Source organism: Euprymna scolopes, chromosome 29 (assembly GCF_053919585.1).
Source record: "Euprymna scolopes isolate OS-2025 chromosome 29, ASM5391958v1, whole genome shotgun sequence".
In the NCBI taxonomy this organism is placed as follows: domain Eukaryota; kingdom Metazoa; phylum Mollusca; class Cephalopoda; order Sepiida; family Sepiolidae; genus Euprymna; species Euprymna scolopes.
The window spans coordinates 73,868,978-73,887,241 of NC_136510.1; the positions used below are offsets into that span (position 1 = coordinate 73,868,978).

An 18,264-nucleotide genomic window follows, 5' to 3' on the forward strand; every position below is an offset into this window, starting at 1 on the left:
TGAAAGGCTCAAGTGAAACTCTTGATTTCGATGCTGTTTTGTTAATTGTACATGCATGAACGATCGATTCATTGTTCCATTTTAAAAAGCTTAATTTGCAACGTCATAATATCTGTGTGGTCGTGGTCCAATTGATAACATGTTCACTTACAGACTCAAGTTTGCACCCAGCATGCTGCATTTATTTTTTTTAATTTTTAAAAGTAGTTTAAGAGTTTATCAGCTAAATATTTTCACATAGAGACACACACATATACACACATCTGTTTTATTTATAGATTAATGTTTCAAGTATTTCAAGTAGTAAATGTGGTGAAGCAATAGCCAGCTGGCAAAGACAGCTAATCTAACAAAATTATCTTGTGAGAGTTTAAAAATTGGGACTTAAATAGCATTTAAGCTATATAAAACTTTAATACTGACTAGCCAATTTTCATTTAATTGTTGTACCATATTATTTGAACTATAACAATGTAACATTATTTTTTACAGTATAGCCTTGCTTAGCCAACTGATAAAACAGAAACATTTTTCAATTATAACTAAAAAAAAAAAAATCAAAAACATCAAGGGGAATAACTGATATTTTTAATTGAAGAATATTTTTACAAATTGTCTCCCTTACAACTAACATTTTATTTCTTTTTTTGTATAAGCTCACAAAATGGACAAACAAATAAAAATCTAAAACGACTTATCTATACCACAGGGTATCACCCAGTAGGTACAGCCAACTGTGATGCTATCAGCATTGCCCTCCTCCACAAAAAATGTGTTAAGAATTTTAAAAAAACAGAAAAATATAACAAAGCAGAGGAAATAAGTTTATCAGCAGCACAAAGGCATAGGAAGTTGTTCACCAACGCACACAAAAGCAGGCTAAATTAGGATTGTTAATCAAGGTTTGGCAGTGAACAGGAACAAAAGATCAGTCACTATATTTTAGAGTTAGTTTTAGGTGTGGCGGGGAGTTTTGCGATGGTTGAGGACAATTTGCGGACAGTCTTGAGTTTGCAACAGTTGTGAGTTGAACACAGTAGAAGGTAGGTCATGGCTTGGACTAGACCGAAAAAGCTTTAGATCAAGATGAGCTGATATCAATCAACGACAGAGGCTTCGACAGACTTATCCCACGATGGTGTCATGCACGCACATAGAACTCAACTTACAACCATAGAATGTATGTGTTTTGTTTGGAGTTTTATATTTTTTATGTTTGTGAACCTGTGCACACCCACTCGGCAGCCACAAATGTGTGAGACGATGATGCAGGCAGAAAAGACAAAGGAGAAGAAGAGCACAGAAACAGTCTTGGGGTCAGCAACATTGTCAATTGGAGCAACATGTGGTACTACACAGCTAGTATAATTTTATCTGCAATATTTAATATATTCTGGGGATTCATAAGATCTGATATATAAATAAATGTTGTATAATGTGATTTCCAGATAACATTGTTGAATAATTAAGGGGACCTACACAAATAGCAAGTGAGGTCGTTTAGATGTTAACAAGAGTCGCACTAAGTACATATCATGATGACACGGAACTTGTAAAACAGAATCGTTCCCAGAGATTAAATCAGAGATGGGTGATATGTAAGGTTAAAACACAAAACAGCACATCAAATAGAGTAGACCCAATAGGACATGCGAGCAAAGTAAAGTAATGTGCAAATCATTATTATTTTTTTTTTTTTTTAATTTTTTGGGAAACGGGTTTTGTAATAAATTAAAATTTCCAAATAAATTAAAATGACAAAGTTTATTTTTACATGTATTTCCAGAGAAAATTTAATGATTGTCTCCACTTGTCCCCAGTTGAACTTTTTAAAAGTGAAAAGAAAAAAATAGATAAAAGGCACTGAATTTTACTTAGTACCTTATCCGTTATGCCACAGATCTTTGTAGACAAAATGAGAAGAGTAACCAAATGATCCAATTAATACTAATTAATCAATAGTATATTAATTTATTATTTGCAACTTTTTCCCACGGTTCAACCAGATCGTTAATACATCATAGATAAAAATCAGGAAACAAACAAAAAAAAAAAAAAGAAAAAGAATGTGAAAATTTTTCTTTTTTAACTTGACATTTCATTTTAATGATCGTTGTAAAGTGGGTGGTCATTTTACATTAAATTAATACAGAAAAGTGATCCCCCACTTTATATCAAAGTTACAAACATAAGTACAGCATGTAGTAAGAACAGATACTTCACTTTTATCTTGGCCAAAAGGCCAAGAAAAGGGTATTTATTTGCTCCCCCACCGAGCAAATTAGGCACAAGGCCGATTTTTAATGTGAGAAGTGAAGGGGAAATGGGGACCAACTCCCCGGGGAGTAGGGGAGCTGGATAGTGACAATTGGTATGAAGGGTTTCCCCTACATTGACCAAGGTCTTATATGTGGGGTTGCCTCCCCACATATGGTCTTTGCTTGCAGTATCTGCCGGAACAGATACTACATTTTGAGATATTAAATCTTTTATTCAGGCAAAAAAAAAAAGAACATGAACAAAAAATTTAGGCACAAGTCCAACTCAAAAGGGGGGGGGGGCAGATGGGGGTCGTTGGTCATCCTTGTCACTCTAGAACTAAAAAGTTTCTCTTAGCTGGAATCTTCTTTCGCCATAATACCGCATTCGCCCTTTCGTACTTGGGGACGTCCTACTTGGCACCCAATTGTTTAAAACATTTTTTATTTACGTATAAAAACAAAAAAGATAACAATGATGATACGATAATTCATTTGTGTCGAGGGCGGGAGGGGGGGAGTGGTTAGTAGGACCCTCCCAACCTCATCTAGTTGATAGGCCGTCCGTTTCACTTGGTTTGTAAAGGAACCTGAGCTCCTGCAAGCTGGTCTCTAAGTGGGGATGCTCTATAGATGGGACGAAATGGAGAAAAGAAAATTTTGTGGGTGAGGGATGGGGAGTTAGTGATTGATTTCTTTCTCTCCAAGATGGGTGAAATTTAGAGTGAGGGGTGAGAAGAAAAAATTGCAGATAGGAGGGGATGGGGATCTTGGAGGCTTCCTACTTGGGGAGGGATGAAGCATTTACTCGGCTAGCTAAGAGGCTGAAAATGGATTATGCTTGACGGAACTGCGCATTCCACACCTAGGCAGGGAACACGTATTCAAACTTGGCTCCTTTTCGTACACACAGACTTGCTATATGTATCCATCTTCTATCAAATGCCGCACGATGCAGCCTTCTTCTATCACATCTGATCTTCACCTGTAGTTGGTGTTTAAAGAAAGCGATCGGATCCTGACCAGAAAAAGGCAACCCCCCCCCCACCCGGCCACCTTGCAGACGCAACATCCAAATCACCATTCTCGCCACGGCCAGGATCGTAATGTAGACCATTTGTCTTTCCCGGTCCCACGGCGATCTCACGTTGTCAACGACATTGGATATGGTAATTGGGCGAGGATGCTCGGGATCGATGCGAGCCGTCACCTCGTTGACATACGACCAGTACTGGCGGAGTTCACGGCAATCGAAGAAAGCGTGATCAGTCGTTTCTACGGCTGTTGTCCCGCAACGGGGACAAGCAGGCGATTCCAAAAACCTAGCTTTGATCTTGGCCAAAAGTAAAAAAAAGCTTAAAAAGCTAAGAACAGCATCTATTAACAACAGACCTTTGATCTTAACTAAAAAGGGCAAGCACAAAAGTGTTATGGACAGACCGACCGACGGACGAAGTGACTTATAGAGTCACTTGCACGCGACTAAAAATAGATTTCAAAATTCAGAAAAATAACCAATTTCTTAAACTTGAGACATGCTGCATAAATGAGGTCAACTATAAAAAAAAAGGGGGGGGGGACATACTCCAGATATAATGTAATATCACTGGAGTTGAAATATAACTTTGAAACAAAAAAAATGTTTGGTTCTGTTTATATATATATATATATATATATATATATATATAAAGAAAATAAGAAAACGACAATATAAAAATATATACTATTGCATATAGATTTAAAGATCAGAACAACATAGGTATCATCAGTAAAACAATCCCGCAGTAAAATTAAGTGCGGAATTTAATTCCGCACTTAATTTTACTGCGGGATAGTTCTTTTGGGGTTTTTTTTTTTTTTTTACTCAACTTTGTCTGGTTATGTTTCCCCACAATCGATGTGATTGGTTTTCAGACAGAAATTTGGCGATTAAGGGGTCAAAGTTCAACGATTTGACCTTTGAGAACTCTACCAAACTCCTACAATTTTGGGTCTAAACACGTGAAATTTTAGATATAGATTCCTTGGACAGTGATCTAACTTAATAACTTGATTTCAGCCTTAAACAATAAATTTTAAGGGGTTAAATTTAAAAAAAATTGACCCTTTTTTTTTTTTTTTTTTTTTTTTTTATTATTTTGCTCAGCATACACCTCAAAACACCCGGGCAACACCGGGCACCCATGCTAGTATAGAAATAAAGAGACTTATTATTTTTGGTTATACAAGAAAAATCTTTTGGAAGATATGTCAGTCTATAAATTTAAGGAGAGTAGAAAGTGAATCTTGAGTTTACTTTTGGCAGCTTCATAACTCTTGCTTCCCTTATTTTATTCCTTTAGTCCTCACATTCCAAGAGCGATGTTTCTAACAAAGGTGGAAGAATTGCTATTTTCTAGGTCAGAATTTATCCATCTAACATTTATCATTGACTATTTTTTTTTTACCATGAAGTACTATTTTGGGGGGGATGGGGCTTCTTACATCAAGTGGCTTCATAACTTATCTGGACCGATTTCCATTAAAAAAAATTTAGAATGAAATAGAATTAAAATACATACAAGGAGCGTTCAAAAAGTAATGCATCTTAGTTTTTTATTCTGCTTGAATGGATCAAAGAGATTGCAAATTACATTGTTATGATGCATTCATGATCTGAAAGTTTCATTTCTCTATTGCAGATATTGAAGGTGTGAGACTAAGAAAGCAACATGGACATGCATCAAAAGCAAAGATGCGTCATGGAATTCCTGGCAAAAGTGTATTGACAATGGTAGTGATTATGTTGAAAAATAAATTCTGGGGCATAAAAGGTTGCTCGTTTTAATGGCTCAACTTTTTATTTAAAAAAAAAAAAAAATAGGAGGCTTTACTTTTGGAACAACCCTCATAGTAGTATCATGGGTAGTGTGGTGTAAATATGTGTACAGATGTGTAGCTTTTTTCTGGCCTCATGTTTCACAAAGAATCAAGTTAATCATGATCTGACTTGTTGAAATTGGTTGAAATACACAGAAGTTTTGGGCTGGAAAAAAAAAACCTTCACGATCAAAGTGAATCAAAACTTTTATTTGTATAACAATTACAATTAATGTTCAGGACAAGTATGAGACACACAGCATTAACTTTAGCTTAAAAATGAGACACAGCATTAACTTTAGTTTAAAAATGAGACAATTGATGTCAAGGATTATCTCCCTTGTTTTCATATTGAATTGGTCACACAACTCTTCCACATTAAAACATACAATAAAACTTGATAAATTCTATTTTTTAATCGTAATTATTTTTCTACTGAATCAATTTTCGTAATTTGGGGAATTTATACTAATTTTGCCATGACACGTAAGTATGTAATAATGTTTTCACCTGAAATGTGTTGGTTTACAAGATCAACAATGCAAACAGACCCCTTTTTTGTTTAGCATGTCTGAAAAGTAGACATTGAATTGTGTCTAAACCTGACACCTTTTACAAACATCTGACACAGCACAATAAATAGTTTTTTTTTTTTTTGTCTTTGTTTTTTAAATTTTGTAAAATGAGCTGCATTAAAAAGTGAAGTAAAAAAATTGTTTTTAAAATTTTCTTTTTGGGTGAAGGAGAAGATTTTAGTGATGATTTAATAAATTCTTGTAATTCATATTAGACAATGTTAAAACTGTTCACTATCAAATGAGGTAGCCATTTTTTTTTTTTTTTTTTTTTTTTTTTTTTACTAGTTTTGGTTGTTTTTCATGCCGGTGATAAGCCAAAGTTGTCTACTCCCTTTCTTTGTTTGTTCAGCTTACCCCACCCCTCTTCTTTTCTATTCACTTCTTAATTAAAAAGCTTGATTATTTTTGCCTTATTGAGCAGCCAAGAATTCTTAGTTTGTTTTCTGATTTTTGTGGATTTTTTTTTTAACTTTCATTTTGCAAATATGTGGTTTTTGACCGTTTTATTTTATGGCATAATAACCCTTTTGAGGTTATTTAATGCCACACAGTCATTTTGTAAGAAAGCTTTTACACATCAAGTTTATATTATCATGGTGTTTGTTTTGTAGATAGAAGTTGTTGTTTTTGCTTTTGTCTTTCCAGAATATGACAGTTTTGCAAAAGAAGAAGAAAAAAAAATCAATGTTTTGTGCATTTAAGTTAAGAAACGGATATATTCAGACAACCTGATCTTGTAGCACCAGAGTGCAAATATCCGGAATTACCAATAAAGATTAATGTTTTTTAATCAATTTAAAAAGTCTTCTCTGAATACTACTATTAACCCTAAGTCCGGGTGAAAACACTTGGACTTTAAATTGATAGTAGGGTTAAGAGAGGGTTTTTTGTTTTTGTCGCTGAGGAATGGTTCTGTAATCATAAATGGCAATTTAGCCAGTTCCTAAAAAAAGCATATCCGAGGAGCACAAAAATATTAATTTGTCAGGTTTAATTAAAAAAAAAAGAGTACAATTTGACTTGCTGCTGCTATGAAAAACAGACAAAACTAGTTGTGAAAAATATCCACCTCATTTTGGAGTTAACATATATATTAAAAAAAGACATTCTTTTTCTACTCACATGCACGTAGATATAGTGTAACATTACGTACGTATGTATGCGTATATATATATATATATATATATATATAGCCAGTAGAGTTTAGTTTCCTAGAAGTACATCCAATGAAACAACATCAACATGTGTCTACCAAAATAGTGCTCGATGAGTGAACAGAGCAGGTATATTAATTTTATTTATACAAACATTAATGGCTACATATGTGCATACATGTTTCTGTAATCACCCACATTGGGGGATTACGTCTTCAGGCCAAGAATTACCGTCAAAAGTGATATTTCCACCAAATACATTTTGAAATGATAACTTCAAATACTGGGTTGTAGTCTACACAAAGAATTAGTGATAAAAAATTAATTAACAATCGACAATTTGGTATTTCTTTCAGATGATGCCTCGGTATTAGTAACAATTGCCTCTAATGCTAAGATAACCATGAGAGGAGAAAAGAGCACAAAGTTTGATTACCTAAAAGTGAATCCTATGTTTGGCATTTTATGTATATTTGTAACCTAAAAATCAGAAATGCATGTCATTTGTATAAAACAGTTTCATTTATATAGCATACTGTTCAACAGTGTTAATGGCAGTGATGTTTTACTTTATATAACAAAAGAGCACTTTTAGGCAAGGACAGCTGTTTCAATGAATAGGATCCAATGACAACCGTTCGAATGGATAGGGTCCAATGACAACCGTTCGAATGGATAGGGTCCAATGACAACCGTTCGAATGGATAGGGTCCAATGACAACCGTTCGAATGGATAGGGTCCAATGACAACCGTTCGAATGGATAGGGTCCAATGACAACCGTTCGAATGGATAGGGTCCAATGACAACCGTTCGAATGGATAGGGTCCAATGACAACCGTTCGAATGGATAGGGTCCAATGACAACCGTTCGAATGGATAGGGTCCAATGACAACCGTTCGAATGGATAGAGTCCAATGACAACCGTTCGAATGGATAGGGTCCAATGACAATCGTTCGAATGGATAGGGTCCAACGACAATCGTTCGAATGGATAGGGTCCAACGACAACTATTCCGATTGGATCCAAGGACAATTATCTATGGATACGATCTATGGATATGACCTAAGGACAATGATCAAAGGATAAGATCCACATCAGCAGTAAAATAAGGCAGAAAGTTATAAAAAAAAATTTTGTACCAGAGAAAATGGCAGATTTTGCATAGCATGCATTTTTTAAGCAGCCAGCATTCAAGCAAATATATATATATTATTCACATACACACAGTTTTAGATGATTTATTTACTTCTCACCATTATTCAAAACTGACACTGTTTCTCTCATAGATACTACAAAAGACACCTTGGAATTGCAATTGTATTGTCTTTTAATAGAGAAAATCATAGTTGGGAGTCAATTTTTCCAAGTGTAAAACCTGCCCTATTCACCGATCACTCATGGTGACCAATCATAGCAGAAAAAGATCTTTTTTCAAAATTGAATAGAATCAAAAATGAACAGAGAATTGCCATGAGAAAAGACAGACATACATGATAGCATAATCAAGTTCTCTAATGTCAAATCTAGTAACTGTTACCGATAAGTTTTATGGCATTTCGTTGATCCTTTAAAGAGCAGCTCAAAAATGTTCCACCTTAAATTTTATTTGTCATCTTTTAGAAGGGCCTCACTCTGAAACATGACAGGTCTCAGTCTCAGCTAGCCTAATCCAGCATTGTCCGAGACAGGTAACTTTACTTCCTGCTCATATCTTCAATCATCTGGTGCTGTTTCTGCTTTTCAGAATGGAAATCCTCTTCAGAAGACATGGCATGTTCTTGGGGTTCACGCAGACTTGATCCATTTTCACTAGGATATGAAAAAGATGGAGGCATTTTGTCCATACTAGAAAATTCTGACTTATTCTTGAAGGAACTGTGGGTTGGCAGAGCTATCTGTGACTGATGTTGGGAATTTGGATACTGAGGAGGCATTTGTGGCCAACGTTGAGGATTTTGATTCTGTGACCAACGTTGGGAATTTGGATCCTGGGAAGGCATATGTGGCCAACGTTGAGGATTTTGATCCTGTGGAGGCATATGTGGCCAATGTTGGGAATTTGGATCTTGTGGAGGCATCTGTGACCAATGTTGGGAATTTTGATTCCGAGGTGGTATATGTGACCAACGTTGGGGATTTTGATTCTGAGTAGACATCTGTAGCCAAGATGAACCGTTTTGTATCTGAGGAGACATTTGTGGCCAACATGAACCGTTTTGTACCTGGGGAGACATCTGTGGCCAATGTACAGAATTTTGTACCTGGGGAGACATCTGTGGCCAACGTACAGAATTTTGTATCTGGGGAGACATCTGTGGCCAATGTATAGGATTTTGCACCTGGGGAGACATATGCGACCAATGCAAATCATGGACAATAGCTGGTGACCTGGATAAAAAAGAAAGGAAAAAATGATTAGTAAACACAAAGAATGATCATCTCCATTACAGATAAGAATGATCATTTAGAATATCAAAGAAATTCTTGACTTCTTGAAGGAGAACATGAGATTGTTTAAAGCTAGAAAATGACAACAAGCAACAGATTTTCAAGCAAAATTTTTTTTAAATTGCTTGTCGTCAATACCCCAAGCCAAAATCTTTATTTTCTTTAGTAAAAATATGCTCATCTCAGTCATATATTTTTACTAGTTTGGGAAGATGATATATTACACTGACCCCTCCCCAAAGGCGGTAATGATTGAGAAAATGGTATCATGAAAAACATTGCTACCCCCCAAAAAAGGTTCGATTTGGTTTGGTTATTGTTTTATGGCATGTCAAACCTTTTTCAATGCCAAATCCGATCATCTTTGGCCAAAGATTTTATGCTTCAAGTTCTTTATTTTTTTTTATTTTTGGTTGTTTTGTAGAGGAAAATTGCTGTTTTTTTTGTTTGTTTTTTTTTTTTTGCAGAACATGACTGAGTTTTACAAAGGGGGAAAAAAAACAATAACATCAATGTTCAGTGCATTTAAGTCAAGAAGCTGATTTTCTTCAAACAGCACCCAAAAAAGGAGTTAATGCATCGAGGATGATAACAGAACAAATACCACACTAAAGCCCCCCACCACCACCACCACCACCAAAAGAAAATAAATAAAAGATGATAAACGATACTATTGATAATGTTTAATGATTTATTTATTTTTACCTATTTTTGACTTCATGTTTTGTAACTTGACATAAATCATAAATCCTGGACATCATGTCAAAACTATAATTATTTTGTTAAGGTAATGTCTTAAGCTCTATTTATAAGAAAGTTCAAATATGTAATTTGGGAGAACATCAGATTGAACATTTCAACGTCATGGCACCTGTTTTCTTTGTTGGGAATTGATTGTTTATTATTAATGCAATTTTCTTAAATTTTTAAAACTATTTAAAATCTATGATATTTCAGAATAAGATAAATTCTGCAAGGTATTTATTGCGTTTAAAAAAAACTTGTAAGTGATGGACACACAGACAGACAAACAAAATCTCATTTTATATATAAGATACTTGCATTTGCCATAAAATCTTCAAAGATGGATTCTCCATGATTATTTGTATTCAGATTTAAGTTTTGTCCACTAATAGCAGTCCTCTTCTGAATTCATAAACCAGAAGTAGATTGGTTTAGGGCTCGGTTATAACACTGAAATTTCACTCTTACACTCAACATGGGCAATATATATGTACAGTGAATGTATAGGGAGCGAATTACATATGCCTAGTATATCATTTTAAGACCAACAGGAGCACATCTCCACTGTTCAGTACATGTATATCAACTCTTTTTATAAAGTTTATTCTAACTTTTAACACCTCTTGACATGTTTAACCACCTCTGCTCCTAAGAGTAGAGGTGGTTAAACTTATCCACAACACTGAATATAACCGTCTTTCTATTTATAGTTCAGGAAATTTGGATGATTTTTAAAATGTATATTTTTTGTTATTTTATGACTTTTCACCAAGTGACCTTGTCTATCTCTTATTAAGTATCATCTCTGCTTTCTCTTTATCCATTCACAATCTCAAAAAAATAAAATCTTGCATGTGCGATATGCATGGATAGTTAAAATGTGTCTGCAGAGTTTAGACACCAGAAAGCATTTCTGCGTGACTTCATTGTGTCCTCACCACTGTTTAAATGTATAACTAAAATGAAGGTATTGAACACATGAAAATTCTTACAAATCTAATATCTTCTTGTAAATAAAAAATAATCAAAATGAAAGCAATTATTATTAGATCAAGCCAACCTAAAACACTGAGCAAAATCCCATTTTTTTTTTTTTTTTTTTTGTGGATAGAGGCATTGAGTCTCTACACTTCCAGGTGAGCATTGTCTGAAGATAATGGTTTCAAGCCTATTCAAGTAAGCCAGAGGATTAGATGGTAAAAATGTGGTGGGACAACAACTATGGAAAGCAGTAATTACTGGGGATAAGTTACAAGACTCAGCATTCCTATCTTGTCATGGTTAATCACCTGAAGGAGGCCAGAGGATGAGTTGGTCGAAACGGGGTGAAACAACAATAACTATGAAGATGAGGATGCAGTGTTGTGTGATACTGGTCCAGAAACCAATTTTCACGCTGTATAACTAAAAATGCAGGCTTCAAACAAGTAAAAAATACTTACAAATGAAAATTAATCCTAATGGAAGCAATAATTATTAAATCAAGCTAGCCTAAGGATTGAGTAAAATACCATTAACTTTTGAGTAAATGTACAGAAACGTACACCTAAGTTCAGCCATGGCTGTTCACATGAGATTAATTTCAACAGCTAACACATTGAATCTTCGTAATGATTCATAGCACAGTAGAAATCCAGCTAGATTTTTCCTTTTATAGTGAAATCAATAAAAAGTTGCATTTGGATCATGTGAACATTTCAGATGGAAACACAATTTGATAAGGTAAACATTTAATTCACTATCTTAGCTTTTGTTTTGTGAAAAACAATTTAAAACGCTATATAATTTATAAAGCATATTGACGAGTGGTTAACTTTTTTTTTTAAGATAGGAATGTTTTTATATGCACATACACATACAATATTGTACACATAAGGTTGAAAAACATTGACATTAAAAACAAAATTGCCCATCATTAAAAAACAGTCTAACTTTAAGTAATCTAAAAAAAAAAACCTTAAAAACAAGCCAAACATGCAGAGTCACCCTCTATATGTGAAAAATTTAATTTCACCATGACTATGTTTATGCAAAACTTTTCAAAATTCCAAGGCATGGTTATTGAAAAAAGTGCGAAGAGATGAACGATTGGGGAGCAATTTTACGTCTATAATGCCTCCTAGAGGCCCAATCAGAGTTATCCTGGAAAATCTGTTTTGGCAAAAATTTACTTTCATCATGACTAATGTTTTTGCAAAATTTCAAAAAAATCCAAGGCGTGGTTATTGAGAAATGTGTGAGCAAACAAACAGATGAACGGGAGTGAATCACTAGGTTCAATCCCTCCTTTGTCGGAGGACCAGCAAAAGAGAAAGAATTATACATTTACAAAGTGAAAAGATCAAATTTTCGTTAAATCGAAATTTTCTCAAAACACACACACACACACACACACACACACACACACACACACACACACACACACAATGAGTTATCACCGATTGAAATTGAAAGGAATTTCATTATATTTACCAATTTTCAAACATTAATCTGGATGGTTTGAGATACTTAACTAAAAAAAAAAACATATTGCTATATTAAATATACTTTGTCAAATGTATAAGCAGCTTATTAGATAAGCAATTGTGAAGATCAAAAGTTCAATTCTCATAAGTGAAAATGTACGAATCATACTCAAAGATGCTAAAAGCTGAATTGAAGAAAAGGAAAATAAATAACGTATATTAATTTAACAATTTTACTTGAGCAAGTCATAAAGAATGATATACAATAGAAAATGATAAATGCAAAACCTCCTATCAGCATACACAATGCTGCAACAGAGTCCGGTTCATTGGGTGGGTCATATATATTGCATATCAGATTCAAAAACTACTCCTTTGCAACAGGCAAGTACCAAATCTCCATCTATTATATAAATCTCACTTTTTTGTTTTATTTTACTTCTGTCGAACTTCTCAGAAATCAAGGGGCCCACTACCTGGGGCTAACACTTAAACTATACGAGATACATAGATATTCGAATGTTCCATTAAAGTTCTTTATCTCTCAAACACCGAGTTAGTAAAGAAATTGAGAACATAAATTTTCTCTCCACAATCAACCATTTTTATATGTTGTAGTATATATCTTACATTTTGGTCTCTTGGTCTTACTGGATTCTAGGACAAGGATTTATCTAGTCTGGTGGAGTATCTAGCTTCGTGCTATTACTTGAGGTAACATCACTTGGAGAAGATGCACCATTCTTCGTAAAAGTTAATGTGAGTTAGCCATAGTGAGGAGATCTTATTTGGGCAGCGAATACTATGTGATTTTGAATATTTGGTCAGGGTTTACTTCGAGGGAAAAGTATCCTCATGCCAGGTTGTACTGACAAACCCGTGCGCAGATGCACAGAGAGACCTTAAGCAAACCCGTGTACAGAAAGACCTTAGACACTTGAGGATAGTGTCTAGCAGGCATTCAAATTCTCTCCAGTAGGCATTCAAGTTCTCTCTCTCTGTGTTAGTGTGTATGTCCGTTAAAAGCTTTTGACACACGTGATTAACAGACAAAATTAGTATCGTTTGCAATCTCAGTCTCTCGGCCGACTAATATCCAAAAATTGGCCAAAAACATTATTTCACCTTCAACTGGGCCGTTTTTTTATAAAGAGGGGGTAACTTTTTGTTGTTGACATTTTTGCAAAGTCATCATATGCCTTCCAATGACTAGTCTTATTTTGAGCGCCGCCAACATCGTTTTCATGGTGGGCACTGCGGCTAAACCATTTGCTTTTTTTTTTTTTTTCCACTTCCTTTTTCTCTTAGCGTTACAGGTTCAAGCTTGCATGCCTACTTTTCTTTTTTTTTTTTGCACTCACTGCTATTTACATATTTTTCTTAAAAGGTTAATTTTTTTGTTTGTTTGAAACATTTTTTAGAGGTGGGGGATCCAGCGCACGGGCAATAAAAAATGTTTAATATCTGGAGAATAGCTTCTTTTCGTATCCATTCTGCTCAAATATCTGGTGGGGAGGTTGTCACATACTTCTTTTTGGGCCGATTACTTTTTTCATGTTTTTATCCGTTTTTAAGTAGGATTACCGTATCTTTTATTTTTGAAATTGTTGCAGGGGTATCGACGTTGCCCATGGCGTTGACATATAATAATGAAAAAGTGTCCAATATCATTAGTATAACAGGTGTGTCCAAATGGAACTTTATGTGGGCCCGGGCAATGTCAGGTATCCATGCTAGTTATTGATAAAAGTAATAGTATAATTTTAAGTTCAGAGATGCCAAATTATATGCCATTATATGCCAAATGCCATTATAAATAAATGCAATAGTATAGCTTTGGCTTCAGACAAACAGACACGACATCTCCATTATCACTAGATTTTTAAGGAAGGGTGAAGTGCTAAAAGATTTATGTAAACAGAAAGAGGTTAAAAAAATAAATACAATAATATAAAAACTATGAATCTGAGAACAGAATTGAAAATACATAAATTTTCAAACCAAACTTACATGCTTTTCTGTTGTTGTTTCTCTGGAAGAACATGGATAACATATTTGTCTGCATTTTGGTCACCACATTGAATTGATACTAGAAAGCTGATAATGTCTAGCTGTAAGAAACTGTTGTTCTCAATATAACACCAGGCGTTCATCTCCAATTTATGCCCATCGAGGATTGCAAGTTTACTTGAGCTAAAGTTTTTAACTATGAACTTTGAAGAATCATCTTTTTGGGGATATATGTGGATGTAATTTCTAGACATACACTCATCATTGAGGAAAACATCAAAATTCTCTGTGCGTCCGAACTTTGTTGATTCGTCACGCAGTTTTACAATTTTTCCTTTTGGTAAATAAGGAATTATTTTGGAATTTGGATCATCTATTTTATATGTCAGGGTCAAAACACTTGGCCTTAATTTTGTAATCTGGTCGGAGTTGACCTTATCCAATTTTTCTACTGTGATAGCCTTAGTGTCGACTCGCTCCACTGGGTTCTCCATTGTAACAGCTTCACAATCGACAATTCCAGCTGGAAAAGAATAAAATAGAAAAATAGCAATTAAAAAGAAAAGAAAAGGTAAGAGGGTTTATAGAATTGAATTAGAGAAAAAAAAAATAGAAAATTGTCAGGATGAGGAAGAAAAAAAGAAAATCAAAATAGAAATAAAAAAGAAAAAAGGAAAATGGAGAAAGAAAAAAGAGGGAAAATGAAATAAAAATAAAAGTGAGAAAGGAAAGTGGGAGAAGAAAAAAGAAAAATGTGGAAAAAAAGAAGTTTATATGTAAAAATAAGAAAATAAAGAAAAGGTAAGGGAGAAAAATAAAGGGGAAAATAGAGAAAAATGAAAAAAAAAGTTAAAAAGAGAATGTGGAGAGAAAAAAAATGGGGAATAAGAAGGGAAACATGTGACGAAAAAGAACATAGCAATAAAAAAGAAAAGGCAAAAATTGGGTTAGAAAAAATAAAGAAAAAGGAAAGAAATGTTAATGAAGGAGGAAAAAAGTCAATAGGAAAAAAGAAAAGAAAATAAAGTAAATAAAAAAGGAAAGAATTTTTGCATGTGTGACCTAGTTTTTTTTTTATTATTATTTATTTTGGTTTGAAATTTGCACACGATTTTTTTTATTAGGTTTTGATGGGTTTTTTTGTTGTTTTTTTTTTTTTTGGAGGGATTTTTTTTTTTTTTTTTTTTTTTTTTTTTGCCGGAGTTTATATAATTATTAACAGGAAAATTGGTGAAAGTCAAAATAGAATGCACGCTATTTTTAAATATTATTTTAAAGTTTAATTATGTTCACGGGACTATAAACCATTCATAAAATTTTGTGAATCTGCTTACTGGTGTTTGCACCAACAATATTGAAGCCTACTGGTCTCATATTAAAAGAAGACTGAAATACATATCGGGATCAGTAGGAGAAATGAAATGGTCTCATGTCGATGAGGCCATGTATAGAGAGGCTTATAACATGAAAAGTGAAAAAAACACAGATAATTTTGAAACATTTTTAGAGCATGTTCATGAAAAATATGGTAATTAAAAAAAATCCCAATAAGCTTTGGGAAAAAAACATGTTTTGAACAATTGAAATTTTTAGTTTTGAATAAAAAATAATTATTAAAACAAAAACAGTAGTTTTTATTTTATTCAAGAAAATAAAAAGGTACTTATGCACTTATTGAGCCGCGCTGAAATAATGACATTATTTAGAAAGCTATTCTTAACATGGGGGCGGGAGGGTGTTGTGTACCTATTCTGTACTTTCACCTAACAATTTAATAAAAACAGGTATCATAAAACTTTAACTAAACTTGAAAGTACTATTAAAAATTGAACGGATCAATAAGTGCACTAGCACCAAACAACATTTCACTGTGTTTCGATCTACGACATTCCATGAGAGGTACGTACACAAAGCTTATCGCCACAAGTGCTAATTTTGACTCTCACAAATTTTCCTTTAAAAAGCAATTAGAAACTCTTCAAACATTAGGCGAGACACTTAAACCATTAAAAAAAAATAAAATAAATAAATAAAAATAACGGTAACATAAGTGCATAAGTGCAAATTTTTTGTTTGTTTGTTTTGCTTTTATTTTGTTTGTTTGTTAAATCCGGCAAAAAAAAAAAAATAAAAATAAATAAATATAACAAAATAATGAAAAACAATAAGAAACTTGAAAATAATATTTAAAAATAGTGGATTCCATTTTGACTTTCACCAATTTTCCTGTTAATAATGACAAACTCCGGCAAAAAAAAAAAAAAAAAAATATCCATCCAAAAGATAAAAAAACAGATAAAATCATAATAACAAAAATCGGTGCAGCTTAGATAAGTAGGTCCGGCAGACGAGCTAGGTCTGACATTCGGAAAATTTAGGTTAACAACCGGTGAAGCTACCAAAAAGTAACCCTTTTGAATGAAGATGGACATAAACAATATTTTTTAAATTAATTTCTTAATTTTACTTAAAAATAAAATGTAAACATATATAAACTAAATATTTTAGAAAATAATTTCTTAATTTTCAATAAAAATTGATTATAAAGAATTTTTTTTTAATAATTGAAAAATATTGAAAAGTGTTTACATAGCTGGTTCTTTGGGATAATAGGGGCGCCTGAAACCTCCCTTCCCAAACGTAAAAAGCTTTAGTGTTTTTACTATGTTAAAGTGTTTTTTTTAGTTTGAAACACAAGTAGTGGCTAGTTAACTGTGCATGGGGGAAATTCTTCAGGGTTTAAATGTATTGTAACACTTTTATGGTGGTTCAAAAACGTTTTTCAGCCACCATATTACTTCCTATTTACTTGCCTCCCCACGAGGGAAGAGTTAGACACAAGGTCGGTTTTTAATGTAGAGAAGCATTTATTACTAAAAAACGAAATGGTGAAATATAAAAGTAAGTTAAGCTAAAAGTAAAAAAAAAAAAAAAAACTCATTAAGATAAATAAAGATTACCTTTAAAGTAGTTAATAAAATTCTTGTACATTATATTAAATGTTATGAAAAGTTCTATGACGTTTTTATAAATTTTTGACAGCATTAATCTCATTTCAAACAAACAGTTCAACTTAAAAATATAAGAGAATCGTAATGAAAAAATCGTAAATCTAAGGTATATTTTAACAATGCGATTCTGATTCCCCCCAAAACACATGATTCTTACGATTAACGAATCTCAATTAATCGTCCCACCACTAGTTTTCTAGTTAGTGTGAATTTTTGGGTTTGATTTTCAAAATTTTGTAGACAACTTTGTAATTTTTTGGAAAAGGAAAGAAAAAAAAAAATCATCTCACCTTAACCAATAATTGATATATTCTCAAAATTACAAATACATTTTTTAGAGAAATTTTTTCTCAAACAACTCATCTGAATTTTCTATTAATAAAATTTCTAGTCATTTGTTTTCCTAGTTTTGCATATGAATTACAAAATATCTGATATTTTCCCAAAACCTGTGACCATGATGAAGAGGAGACTAAAACTTGCTGCTATGGTCTCAAATGATCTGAAATAACAGCAAGGGGAGACTTGATTTCAAATATTTCTCATATGTTATATCTCCCCTCTTTGGTTTTCATACATAAAATAAATTTCACAGTGTATAAAGATTCTTGGCCCAACGGCCAAGAAAGAAAAAAAAGGCAAGCCTTTTTTCTATTTATTTTTTTAAAAAAATACAACTTTGTTATATATGCGTTGTGGAATTGCATTCATTAGTAAAAGATCTAGTTAATTT

At 33.3% G+C, this 18,264-nt stretch overlaps 1 protein-coding gene, 1 long non-coding RNA gene and 1 pseudogene across 4 annotated transcripts in view; 1 reads left to right on the forward strand and 2 right to left on the reverse strand.

The window, feature by feature from the left end:
• Window positions 1-18,264, forward strand: part of LOC145252718 (uncharacterized) — a 178,030-nt gene that overhangs the window by 135,529 nt on the left and 24,237 nt on the right. Inside the window, exon 3 of one of the 3 annotated variants that reach the window (XR_013863655.1) lies at window positions 9,769-9,933. The exons of the other annotated variants lie outside the window; for them this stretch is intronic. This is a non-coding gene — a long non-coding RNA (uncharacterized LOC145252718). Of the gene's footprint in view, window positions 1-9,768; window positions 9,934-18,264 lie in introns of those variants that run through there. 3 annotated transcript variants of the gene reach the window in all.
• Window positions 2,097-2,255, reverse strand: LOC145253059 (U2 spliceosomal RNA; annotated as a pseudogene).
• Window positions 5,312-18,264, reverse strand: part of LOC145252715 (uncharacterized) — a 29,414-nt gene continuing 16,461 nt past the window's right edge. The window contains exons 2-3 of the mRNA XM_080112553.1: window positions 14,521-15,043; window positions 5,312-9,241 (exon numbers count right to left, since the gene is read on the reverse strand). Coding sequence (XP_079968679.1) covers window positions 8,548-9,241; window positions 14,521-15,043 — 1,217 coding nt within the window. The 3' untranslated portion in view covers window positions 5,312-8,547. The remainder of the gene's footprint in view (window positions 9,242-14,520; window positions 15,044-18,264) is intronic.